At 38.0% G+C, this 13,090-nt stretch overlaps 1 protein-coding gene across 1 annotated transcript; it reads right to left on the bottom strand.

The window, feature by feature from the left end:
- Nucleotides 1–819: 819 nt before the first annotated feature.
- Nucleotides 820–8,732, bottom strand: LOC148861333 (putative beta-D-xylosidase 2). The gene is made up of 7 exons (XM_088986186.1): nucleotides 8,272–8,732; nucleotides 6,726–7,004; nucleotides 6,363–6,532; nucleotides 3,905–4,002; nucleotides 3,468–3,818; nucleotides 2,461–2,874; nucleotides 820–1,523 (listed from the first exon to the last, which is right to left on the bottom strand). The coding sequence occupies exons 1-7, from the start codon at nucleotides 8,683–8,685 to the stop codon at nucleotides 946–948; spliced, it is 2,304 nt and encodes a 767-aa protein (XP_088842312.1). The 5' UTR covers nucleotides 8,686–8,732; the 3' UTR covers nucleotides 820–945.
- Nucleotides 8,733–13,090: the final 4,358 nt, after the last annotated feature.

Genomic DNA, 13,090 nt, shown 5'->3' with positions numbered 1-13,090 from the left:
AATGAGGGAACGGATCTGATTAGTTTCACACATTAATTTGAAAACCACTTCTTACCTAAAAATTGGGTTGTTTGTGCTCATGCCTTGTCTACTGCCGTGCATGTGTCTGACTCGTTTGGGATAAATATTCTGACACTGTCAAATGTGGTTTTTAATACAAACATGTAAGTTCTGCTTAGGGGTGTCAATTGGACTGGATTTGGTTCAATCCATCCGGTCCAATGTGAATCCTTTATAAATGTATAAAGTTTAATTCAATTCAATGAATATTTTGGACCAATTCAATTCAATGTTTGGACCATCCAATCTGTTCAAATTCGTTTTAATTTAGATTGATTTCAACCTAAATTCGGTTCATTGATACCTATATTCTTATCTTATATCAATGGATCATATATTTGCTTAATCCAACCCAATTCAATTTAAATTTATTAAGGAATAGGTGTCAAAAAAAATTTTCAAATGCTCATTGAATATACTTCAACTTTATGCCTAGTTCATCCGAACCCAGGTGTTGCAGCCGTTCCCTTCATCATAAGCAGCAAATTCGTTTACAAAGTAAAAGGTTTTTTTAGTGACATGCTTAGAAGTTAAAAAGCAACCTTATATATTATAATAATAAACCTCATCTTAAGTATTACAGTTGGTTCTTTTCATCTCTTTCAACAATGAAGTGCTCCTCATCTTTGAGGAGCAACCCACAGACATATATAACGATGAAATTGGTGCTTTTCTTCTTTCTTCGTGTTAAGAATCAACAACCAAGCACTGACCAACCTTATTCTGATCCCTGGATTACAACTCATTTTTACCCACTAATCTACCAATTTTCTGTATATATATATATTCTATTTGTTGAAGAAGATTTTCTCCATGCAACGACGAATTATCTTTGTCCTTAATCATCCAACACCAAGGACGACATAGTTGCCATCACCCCCCCAACTAAGCTGCTCGCAGAACGATGGAATGATGGATATTGCCTATGTGAAGAACATGCTGGCCCAAGGGAATTCTTCGAATTCCAAGCTTGTCAACGACGCTAAGAAACTTGCAGAGATGTATGGTGATCTGAACTCTCTGCTGAGAGCCTGCTGGGAGATGGACTTTCTCAAAAGCTACTAGTTGCTTCTGGGGCACCCAATGTTCGGCCGGTGGAGGTGACGAGAAGACGAGTAGCGAGTGCGATCCATCCTTGGAGCCGGCGTTCTTCACGTCAACGTGGAGGACGACCGACAGCCCATCGCACTTGGCGTGTGTGACCTTGATTGCCTTGCCTGAGGTGCTGGAGTTCCCCTGGTGGCCGCGGAGGGGAACTGTGACCATGGCCGGGGCGTCTGCGATGGTGTATACAAAGTTGGTGTAGCTCATTCCGTGCCCGAAGGGATACACTACTGGGCCTTTGTAGAACCTGTAGGTCCTGCCTGGGTACCCTCTCCATGGGTCAGATCTCATGTCCATGGTCGTCATTGGCAACCTAGCCACGTAGTCCTGTGGGTACCATGTCATTGGCAGCTTGCCTCCTGAACAGTCAACAGTGGTGTGAATCAGTTAGTAGAAATGTAAAAATGAGGGGTATGGGTCTGTTTGGTTTGCAATAAGAATCGGAATGGGAATGATGTATTTCCCAAAGTTCAAAATATCGATACATTCGATACACTGGTAGGGGCGTATCAGGCGATATCAATTGTGTTTTCAACCCTTATTTATTTATTTATTTCAAAACTGGTTCAGGGAGGCCGGTTTAAGGCTCCTCCACCCCCAGCCACCAGCACGATATGTATCAGCCGATACGATCGATACTTTGAACCTTGGTATTTTCGTAGTCTGTTTGGTTGAGAACTTCAGACATGAATGAGAATGGGAGTTGGACTCAGGAGGAATGGGGGGCAAGAAATGGTCATTCTCAAATGGGGAAATACCATTCTAACAGGAACAAGAATAGAATTCCGATTCCACCCAACCAAACAGTCCATTTCAATTCTGATTCCAAGTCCCTATTCCTGTGAACCAAATGGGGCCTTAGGTCATATCTGTAATGGAGTCCACAGAATTTTTTTTTTTTTGGAGAATATATCTGGATAACTTGAAATATGCCTATTCATGGGCTGGGCTTTGGGCCTCATTTTACACTATTTTAGGCTCAGGCTTCATGTTGAGGCCATTTAAATTTTGACAAAAGCAAAACTCAAGCCCAGCCCGTGAACAGGGATTTATATAAATAAACATTGTATATGTGAGTACCCACTACCCAGACAAAAATAAAGAGAAGCAGAAACGTATGTCTACCAAAGCGGGATTTGTGCTCCTCACAAATGGACGCATTACAGACACATCCACCATACACTAGGAACATCTTCCATGAATAATAACTAATAAATACGGAAGATATTCTGAATGCATGATGTAATGTGCGTGTGAATCCCCAGCTGTGAGGAGCAGATCCAGTCTCATCTCTACCTGGGTTGGTTGTTCCAAACAACACATCGGCAATTGCAGCCCCTCCTGCTTGGCCAGGGTACCCTGCCCATAAGATGGCAGGGATACGTGGGGCGTCCCTAGCAAAGGACACATCGATGGGCCCACCAGACATTAAGACCAACACGGTGGGACCCCTGGAGGCCATGGCGACCTTAGATATGAGCTCTTGTTGGCGTCCCGGTAGGAGTAGTCCCACCCTGTCTCTAGCTTCTGCCTCGATGGACTGGTCTAGTCCCATTACTAGCACCGTTGCGTCCGCTTGACGGGCCGCGTCCAACGCAGCACCGAATAGCTGGTCACTGTTGCAGGCCACGTCAATGCACCCGGCTTGGTGGATGGGCCTGGCGTATCTCGCAATCCCTTGCAGGGGAGTAGTATATCCACACGGAACACCTAAATAAAAAGTTCCCAAAACAAAGAGATCAGAAGGCTGTCAATAGAGTTTCAAAATCTGATACCCGATTGGATTCTAAATCCCATTATTAACTTGCATTCAATATATATATATATATATATATATATATATAATATTTATGTATGCATATAAATATAGATATTATATATAATTGTGTAAAATTTTTCATTATTAAATTTAATAATTTATATTTATACGCATTTATTATATATATATATATTTAAAAATTATTTTTTTTTATTTTTTTGTTATTTTAAATACAATAAAATGGTTGTAGACTAAACTCAAACCCAATCCAACATCTGACTTCATAGTTGGATGTAGATTCAATGTAAATTGAATCACTCTGCATCTGCTACCTACAATTGTTCCCGCATCAATCCGTACCCATAGAACACCATTGCCATATATTGGGAATATCACCCATGAATGATGAATGATAAAGGAGATATTCTCAATGGACAGCTGTAATTATATACCGGTAAGGATGTGGAAACAATTCGTGGGTAACGTGATCCGAGCTCTGATTGAATCTATCTACAACCCTACGTATAACATTGTGCCAGCAGACCTGCGTAGTTGCCTATCATGGTTGCTGTGACATCAGAATTGGGCCCGATAACCGCTACTGTACGGTGGCGGAATCTAGACAGTGGCAACGACGGTCCCTGATTCTTGAGCAAAACAATGCCTTGTCGAGCAGCTTCCAGTGCTAGCTCTTGATGGGCCGGCGTACAAACATCCATTGGGCCGAGGTGGCCAAAGGGCTCGGCCGACGGCTCACCGTCGAACATCCCAAGCCTCATCTGGACCGTTAAGGTGTTGGTTAGAGCATCGTTAACGGCCCCTTCGGTTAACATGCCTTTCCTTATGGCCGCTTCCGTGTGAATAGCGAGGAAAGGCCCACAATCCAAATCCAAACCTGTAAAATGACAAAAAGACACCCTTGATTTCAAAACCAGCAAATGGTTGAAGAAAAATAAATGAGGCCGGGGAAGACTGACTGACCTGCTTTAATGGCGTCTGCGGCTGATTCTTCTGGTGTTGAGGTGTAGTGCTGTTGATCGAAGAAGACACCAACAGAATCGCAGTCCGAAACGATATATCTGTGGACGCAACCACAACCCAAATGCATATATGTGAATAAGATTTAAGATGGGGATCTAATAGGGGACCCACGCCACATGGATCATTAAATTGTTGGCATTGACGATGATTTCACCTTGCTGATTATTCAGAAATGGATGATTCCTCGAATCAGTGATTTTTTGAAAAATTATCAAAATTTGTTGTTTGGTATTAAGCTGATTTTTGAGAAATAGAATTTGGCTCTATTCGCTTTTCGGTAAATTACTTACTCACTCAGTACTGCTCATAAGAAGGCCCAACCCGACCAGATCGATCAACCCGGATGGACCCAATCCGAGTTGTCCAGATTTTCATAAGCGTCGGTCAGTTTTGGGTTGTACAAATTCATAAATTGATGGTTTGGATTGGTTTGGATTTTCTTGTGTGAAAACTGAAATTGACCCGAACCGAACCGACTTAGTTCCTACTTAACTAATTTGTCTCTATCCTAATTCCTAATTACAACCTAACCTAGTCTTCTATTTCCTATTTAACTAAGTTGTCTCTATCCTAGTTTCTATACTCTATTATACCAAATAGGCAACCCATTATGTAATTACAATTAGAATTAGGTGTCATTTTTTTCTTAGATTAGAGCATAGAAAGTTTTTTGAAATATACAAATTTCATCATTCTTTCTATAAAACAATTTGACTTTTTATTTTCTTGATAACTTTTGTCTTCTATTCTAATTCTAACTTTTTAAATATATTTCCAGAAAATATCTTAAAAACTTCAGTTTTCAGCTTTTAGTTTTTAGAATAGATATTCCCTCTAGGCTTCTATGTCCTTTTTGTACAGGAGCAAAACCGAAACCGACCCAACCTGACTCAAACCGACCAAGTCGGTTTTTCTTAACACTGGGTCGGTTTCAGTTTCCATCTCAGGTAGCCCAACCAGGTCGGGTCGGTTGGGAAAACCCCATTAAACCGACCCGTGAACAGCCCTAACCCAGGTAAATGCATTTTACCTGGGTAGGTTTTTATTGGGAAACACTTAACTAGGTAAGTGCATTTACATATTTTTTTTTTATTTGGCAATGACCGTTTTAGCCATACAAATCTATTATTAAAAGGGGCATTGTTGTCCCATTCAAGTGTTGGCAACTTTCCTCCTAAGTGGGAAAGTTATTTACCCACCTAGGAGATGGGTATCACTTACCCATTGACCAATTTTTCCCCCTCTCAAAATCCAAAAAAAGAACGCCCCCTTTGAGTCTATTTGTTACTGATTTTCAAGGACCGATTATTTTTGGAGACCAAATCAGCCCCCCACAACATCCCACAACACATCCCCGCCCCTGTATTGAAAACATCTCCCAATGATAACATTTCTAGGATTATCATTGGAAGACGTTGCCAATACACGACGGGGATGTGTTGTGGGATGTTGTGGAGGAAATCTCATGGGGGGGCTGATTTGAATTCTTATTTTTGCATTAGAGTTATCATTCAATGTCAATGTCAATGTCATGTCATCTTCGAAAAATTGGAATTAGTTAAAAATCAAGAAATCACAAAATCCCTTAAAAGGGTTATTACAATAATCGATTTTTAGCTAATTTCCCAAAAACTGGTATAATTGACCAACCCAACAAGAAAAAAATCACTGATTCTTCAAATTCTGATATGGATCCTATGTAGCGCCGATTTCTAGGAAATCATCATCGATTCCAAACATCATCTTAGTTTGTGAGTGTTTATTGTAATAAATACTTATTTTGCTCTGAGACCACATGAATAGTGCTTATTTGGGCTTAGAAAATAAATGCAAAATAAGTGTTTATTCTGATAATAATCACCTATTTGAAAATAATAAATTTTGGGCTCATTTGCTTATTTCCTTTTTAGCCTATACTAACTAGGGGTGGAAACGAGCCGAGCACTTCATGGGCTACTCAAGCTCGGCTTGGCTCGATTTCAACCAAGCTTCGAGCCAAGTTCAAATAATAAAAATATTATAATTATTTATTTTTAAATATCAAATAAAAAATATTTTTATATATAATTTTTTATTTTTATAAAATATATTTTTTCTCAAAACCGATTTCTAGCCAAGCCAAGCTCGAGCCTTATACTTTTCAGCCTGCTCGCCTCGAACCCACCCCTAATTCTAATATATATTGTCTTTATCAAAAAAAATCATGTCATTTTGGAAATACTTTTATTATATCTATTTAAAATAAGTATTTGTTTTTCATCAAACACTCGTAAGCATTTATTAGAATAAACACTTGTTTTTCAAATAAGCACTCTCCAACAGAACATAAAAACTGAAAAAAAATGAGACTATTGTATTGAATTGATGATGATATTGATAAGCTGACAATAGAGTTTACCCGTTAAGGCGCCACTGACCCCTGATAGTATTGCGAAGAAGGTTGGGGTCAGCGCAAGTTGGGATGCCATTGACCTGGTTGTAGGAGCACATCACACTAGCTACATTCCCTTCCAATACACAAGCCTTGAACGGCACATTGTACGTGTCCTCCAGGTCTTGCTTGCTCACCTGTGTTCCATTTGATCATCTCTTTACGTCAGATATAACCAATTTTCCCATGGTTTTGAACCGGTTCGAAACCGCTTTCAACCGGTGTACCCGTCTAATCCGGTCTAATTTTCAAAACCATGAATTTTCCTTACTTAGGAGAAAAATGAGAAGCTAGATCTAGTTTGTTTGATGATCAGTGTAGGTTATATACCTTGGCGTTGAAGTGGAAGCGATCGACGCCATTCCAGTCATCAAGGTCGTAGGCTGTGTAGTGCTTGCAACAGGCGGCAACCTTCAATCGGTTACCGTCGTTTCCTTGGAGTCCTCTAACGTATCTGATCGCGTACTCACCGGCTACAATGGGATCCTCGCCGGGAGTCTCTTGTCCCCGACCCCACCTTGGATCTCTGAGTATGTTGACATTTGGGCTCCAATACGTCAGACCGGCCATCCCTCCGTTGTACATGGCCCTCGCTTCATCTGACACCACCTGCACACCATCACCCACACACTTTTACTTATTTACGCTGCTCACGTTACAAAACTGACGTGCTTCGTGTCCGAGTCCGACTGTCCGTCCCTCGGAACAATGGAAGGAGCTAAGTTTGAACTGTTTAATTGAAGCCAGATGGTTTGTTTCAAGCCAATAATAGCCAATGGCGTTGGCTATGGATTCACTTGTAGCTCTAGTGTGGGCCCTGTAGGCCACGATACTGGTTCAGAGCACCATTATTATCCTTTGAATCGATCCAATTTGAGGGTGGAAGTGGATTGGGTCCTAGAGGAGTGGGAAGTGGGAAATGGGAACTACATAAATTCATTGACTTCACCAGCAGAGAGGGAGCGCGCTATCACTGGATTTGAATAAGTTCAACCATGGTTCAGAAGTTCAGCTTTAGGTTCTCTTAATTATATTAAGTGTAGTTTGACAAGTTATGGGACCCTTAACCAGTTTATGGGTCCATGCTGTCTGGACTGGCTATTGTTCATTACTTCATTTAGATATTATTAACAATTTATTGGAAATTAATATATATATCCACACTTACACAAATATTATTTTGTTATTTAATTGCTTATTTTTTTTATATTATGAGCTTAGATACTAATAGAAGACCACCTTTCTCTTACCACTCTTCCCAGATAGCCTACAGTTATTTTCATGAGCGTGAGTCCAAAAGTTTTTGGGCCCAGGCAGCTATTTTTCTTTCAGACCCGGCCCATGATCCGGGCTGAGCTTAGGCCAAGTAATTAAAATCCTACTCCCGGATAGCTATATGGAAAATATTCTATACATGGTATGATATATATTTTCAAATATATATCTACATACATATAGTATAAGATATATGGTATGAAATCATATACATATATATGACATCATATTTTATCAATACATAGTATGTATATATGTATAAACGGTATCATATATTAATATATATAATAATTTTTTAGAAGTTTGTCTGTACTTTTGATTGGTGAATTAAATTAAAACTTAATTTATAAGACCATAATTTTATCGGCCCAGGTCCGGCCCATGATCTCTCTCTCTCTCTCAAGTTATCCTCTTGTTTGCCCAGGGCCTCACAGTTCTGGCCAGTTTCAGCAGCAGAAACGGAAATTTCCTTTCCATCCACGTGACAAGAGACTGGAATACCCATTATCCACTATCTCCAAAGTATCAGTCTCAGATAATTAAACAGAAAAAGAAATAACATGGAAAAGATGGAAACAATAAAAAAAGATTAAAAGTTAACCTGTCCAATTTGTTCCCACAAGGACACATTGAAGGATGCTGCAGTGGTGATGACCTGAGGGAAACTGGTAGCTCCAGGAAAAGCTCCACCAAATTTGGTTCCAGGGCCGACGTTGGAGACACCGTGGAGCACCTCCGACCACCACTCATAACCCCCGATGCCCAGCCTCGGCACCGCGGCTGCGTTGTTAACCAGCAATCTTATTTTCTCTTGCAACGTCAACCGCCCAATGAGATCCCTCACCCTGTCGGGTATCGGCAGAGATACCTGGCAGAAGGGTAAGTTCCTCGTCAGCCCATTTCGTGGGTCGCAGGCGAATGCTGGGCGGGCGTCTCCGTTGTGCGGAGAGACAAAGAGACAAACGAGAAAGCAGAGGACACAGAGGGAGATGGGTGGTGTACTGATGAAGGCCATATGGGCTGTGAGTAACAGAAGAGAGCTCTTCTCTCTCTCTCTCACTCGTGTGTGGTTTGGGAATGAGGAAGGAAGGAGAGGGAGATTGGTTTATATAGAGGAGAGATTGTGTCTGAACTCTGAACACTAGAGGTGACGTAAGAGAATGGATTTGATGATTGATCTCCACGTCGTTCATGAACTGTTAGAGAGAGGGAGAGAGATGGTAATTTGCTGTAGATTGCATTTGCGCGAATCAGGATAATTAATAAGGTTAGTATCGCACACTCTCTCACTCGTAGATATGCATGGAATTTTATGGGAGAATGGGTCTGTGTTTGTAGTCGCCCAGTTCTAGTAGTTTGGTCGCACTCTCGGAAGAATAATATATATAAAGCTAATAACATGCTTTTCAAAACCGGATCGGACCGGACTGTCGGACTGGAAAAACTGAGAATCGGTCAGGTGATCAATTTCGTTTTTCCCCAAAACTAAATCTTTTTCAAAAATCATTGATTTTGGTCAGCACATCGCTGACCTGGGTGGTTTACCATTTGAACGGTTTTAACTGTTATTTATTTAAAATTTATCTTTTTATTTTTTGTCAAAATAGACCAATCATTCGGTTCAAACGAATAGGGATTTGGAACTTAAAATTTCTTACTATTTGATTGGGTGGAATTAGAATTTCATTTCTTCTTAATGACATTCTCCATTCCCTCTTTCTTTCTTGAGAATGAAATCCCATTCCAATTCTAATTCCATCTATGAACCAAATAGATCATTAATATAATATTTGGATGATATAAACATTTATGAGGCAAGTTGATGGATATATTGATTTGGGAAGAGATACATATGGCTGGAAAATCATGCTGACAGCTCAATTTGGGAGCCAGAGCTCAATATGTTAATGAAATTTAGGGTTGCATTTGGTTGTAGTGCAATTTTATTTGCACTAGTACAAATGCAGGGGAATGCAAATGAGAAAAATGTAAATTCTTATTTAATTTTGTTTTGGGTTTTGCTCTATTCTGTTTCATGTCTTAATTTACTATACTTCACTTGTAATGCAATCAAACAAAATAAGCTAAAATTTAAAATAAAAGTAGGTAAGAATTTACACTTAAATCATTTAAACCGCCAAAGTTTTGCATCAACGTAAATTTATTTGCATTGCAACCAAATACAGCCTTATTCTTTGCTTTGGCAGTTGTCACTCTAAAATTAAAACGTTTTAACCGTATGCATTAGATGGTACATCATTGGACTACTACTCACCAGCAAAAGTGTAAAACCTATTGAACATTTACAGTACTAACCCAGCACGTTCAGCTTGTTTGTTCTCTGTACATGGGCTTTCAAAATACCCAATCCACTATTCAAATTTGAAGCTACATGAATAATTTCTATGTTCAATCACTGCAGCTCAATTAACATAATGCACCCCCAATGCAAAAAACCTCTCAAACGGGCTCTAAGTAAAAGGTGACAGTTTAGATGAGATAGTGTTTACAAACTTACATATATACATGATTTCATTTACTCTCCCCCAATCTTACACACAAGTTTGGCTACCTACAAGAACCTTACCCACACATCAATACAGCCATACATTGAGAACATCTCATGTATTTACATATTATCATTTATCGGAAGATGTTCCCGATGCACGGAGATAGTGTTTTATGGGTAAATAGACTGTCCGGAGTATATACAACCCTAATTTGTGATACATTAGAAAAAAGTAAATATTATATGTTCATCCCCTCGTCACTGAAGATTAATGCATACCTTTTTTTGGGGCCAAAAAAGAGAAAAGATTGCATTCCTTTCTTGCATATTATTATTTTTTTTTCTCTCTAATTTATTCCTGATAAGTTTAAAGTCTAGATGTTTATATTTTGAGAATGATTTTCTAAGTGTACCTTTCACATGGTTGTGGGGCCCAAAAAGGGCCCATACGTTTCTTCTAAATTCTCTTCTACTTGAATTCATAATATCATAGGCGAGATTGGCTTCAATGCTCACAAGACCATGTTTACACTTGGTCATGTTTATATGTCTTTCTTTTATGAAAAGATATTCCCAATATAAGGCTGCAAGGGATTATGAGAACTGATACTCTCGAGGCGCTGTATCCACCAGTTAATGGTCCGTTTGGAAGGATTTCTAAGTTGATTGAGTCCCTTGGGAGAAAGCGATCTCAGATGGCTTCACCAAAAAGTCAATTTTTCGGCTCATCATGAAAGCATATTTTCTGCTTTTGATTTTTTTTTTATCAAACATGCCAACATGGTGAAAAGAACTTAGCTTTTTCTTGACGATACGAAATGTTTTATAGCCGCATTTTCCTTTTGTTTTTGAATACATTGGGTAAAAGGAGGGAGGATGAGTGTTTTTTTTCTTTTTCCTTTTTATCTTTCTGTTTTCTTTGCCGATAAGGTGAAACCCAGCGGTTCAGTAAAAAATTTACCGCACATGGTTTGTCTTTAGCAGCAATGGTGTGGCGTGTGTGCTCTACTACTCAGTCAGCATCAACAATGAGTTGCATTGCAGATATGAAGTATGACTTAACCTTGCAAGGAAAAGGAAATTTTACATTGAAAACCCCTCTGTGTGTAGGAGATTCGAGATCTCATACCCAAAGAGATGAGTAGGAGTGGGATGAAGTTGAATCCAAAGCCTATAACAGATAATGCTAGATTTAGAGGGTTCTATAGTGTGGTGTGGATTCATCTACACCACAACACATGCTAGAGTTGTTCTATAGTGTGGGCGGACAATGTGGATTGAACCACATTATACGTCACCAATAGAGCTGTTCTCCAAGGTGTGGTTCAATTCAATCTACACCTTATATTTTGATTCTATGTATCTCACATACAATATATGAAATGATTTATATTATTGATCAAGTATAAAAATTATTATATTTTATAAATAAGATAAATAGTAAAATAATACAAATTAAACATAATAGTTAATAGTAAGGGACAATACATCAATACATATTTATCAATAAAAGTATATTAAAATAAAACATTAACACATATGTATTAATTAATATAAAAATTATTAAAACAAATCTTTCTAACAATAATTAATAAAAATGAATAAAAAATTAAACTACACAAATATAACTAACACTGATAAAATTAAAAAATATAAATAAGAAATTAATATAATTTGTTAATAATATTAAAGATTAATAAAACATTACTTTTGAAATTAAAATTTAGATTTAAAATATTTTTAAAATAATAAAATTAGTAAAATATAAATAACATTCGATGCAAAGAAGGCAATGAGAGAGAAAAATCAAATAGAAGAAGATACATAGATTATGGTGAAACACAGAATCATTCTTTTATTATAAAAGTTAACTTCCACACCGTGGTGTAGATGAAACCACATATAAATCCGTGGATGATACTTTGAGAGATAGACCATTTCAATCCACGGTATATTGCGTTTGAAAACTTGCTACACTTCAAACGAACGCAAGTTTGAGTGTAGCGTGTTTTGGAATGAGCCACTATCACTCAAATCCATGCTTCGGAACACTGCCTTAATCTCCAATCAATACGCGGTTGGGCTTTTGTTTTTTTTTTTAACTGAATCAGTGGCACTGGTTCATGGAAAACTGGCAACCGAAATCGAATCGAAGTTATGTTAATCAGTTAATCATTGTTGTGGTTTATTGATTTCTTGTTTTTTTTTTTTTAATTTTCATAATATTATATATAATAAATATAAAATATTATATTATAAATAAAAAATAATTATTATATATTATATTTATATATATTTATAATATATAATACATTATATCAGTCGGTTCAGCTAATTATCAGTTTTTTATATTGGTTAACTGAAACTAAACTGGTAGCTTTGTTTTTTTTTTTCCAAAATATTGAATCAATCAGTTTGGCTAACTGAAATTTTTAATTCGGTCTCATTGGTTGGGTTTGGTTTTTTGGTTTTTCTTGTTACCCCAACACAAGTTGTAACCTATCGTTTTAAAAATTAGACCAGACCAGATATTCGGACAATTTGACACAAGAATCAGTCATGGCTCAGGGTCTGTTTTTTAACCCAAAAACTATTTAAATGGGGCTCGGACCGGACAGTTGGATTGTTTGACCCAAGAACCAGTGGTCAAAGCTATTCTGTTTCGGGGTTAACCATGATGTAACCAGCCTCAGCCCCATAACTTGCCATCATCATAAATATTGAGTGAAATTATTAGGAGTTAGGACATACCTTTCAGGGAAAGTTGGTCAATGGGATTTTGATTCCCATTGACCAATAAATCCATGTTTTTTTTTTTTCAGATTTATGTAGAGATTAGGGAAATTTTATTTTTTTGGGTATAATCTCTTAGGGTTGTGTTTAGTTGCAATGCAAACGCAAATATGTACGT

The sequence above is a fragment of the Nelumbo lutea genome, chromosome 4, assembly GCF_056320005.1.
Source record: "Nelumbo lutea isolate HS-2025 chromosome 4, American lotus-T2T, whole genome shotgun sequence".
NCBI classification, from domain to species: Eukaryota; Viridiplantae; Streptophyta; class Magnoliopsida; order Proteales; family Nelumbonaceae; genus Nelumbo; species Nelumbo lutea.
The sequence above is the reverse complement of the archived record's forward strand: the minus strand, read 5'-3'. Positions and strand labels throughout refer to the sequence as shown.

Coding starts and splice junctions, on each gene's coding strand:
- LOC148861333 (XM_088986186.1), bottom strand. CDS start 8,685: ATGGCCTTCATCAGTACACCACCCATCTCCCTCTGTGTCCTCTGCTTT. Junction 7,005..8,271: donor TGTGGGAACAAATTGGACAG/GTTAACTTTTAA, acceptor GATGGTGTGCAG/GTGGTGTCAGATGAAGCGAG. Junction 1,524..2,460: donor GTTTGGAACAACCAACCCAG/GTAGAGATGAGA, acceptor TTGACTGTTCAG/GAGGCAAGCTGCCAATGACA.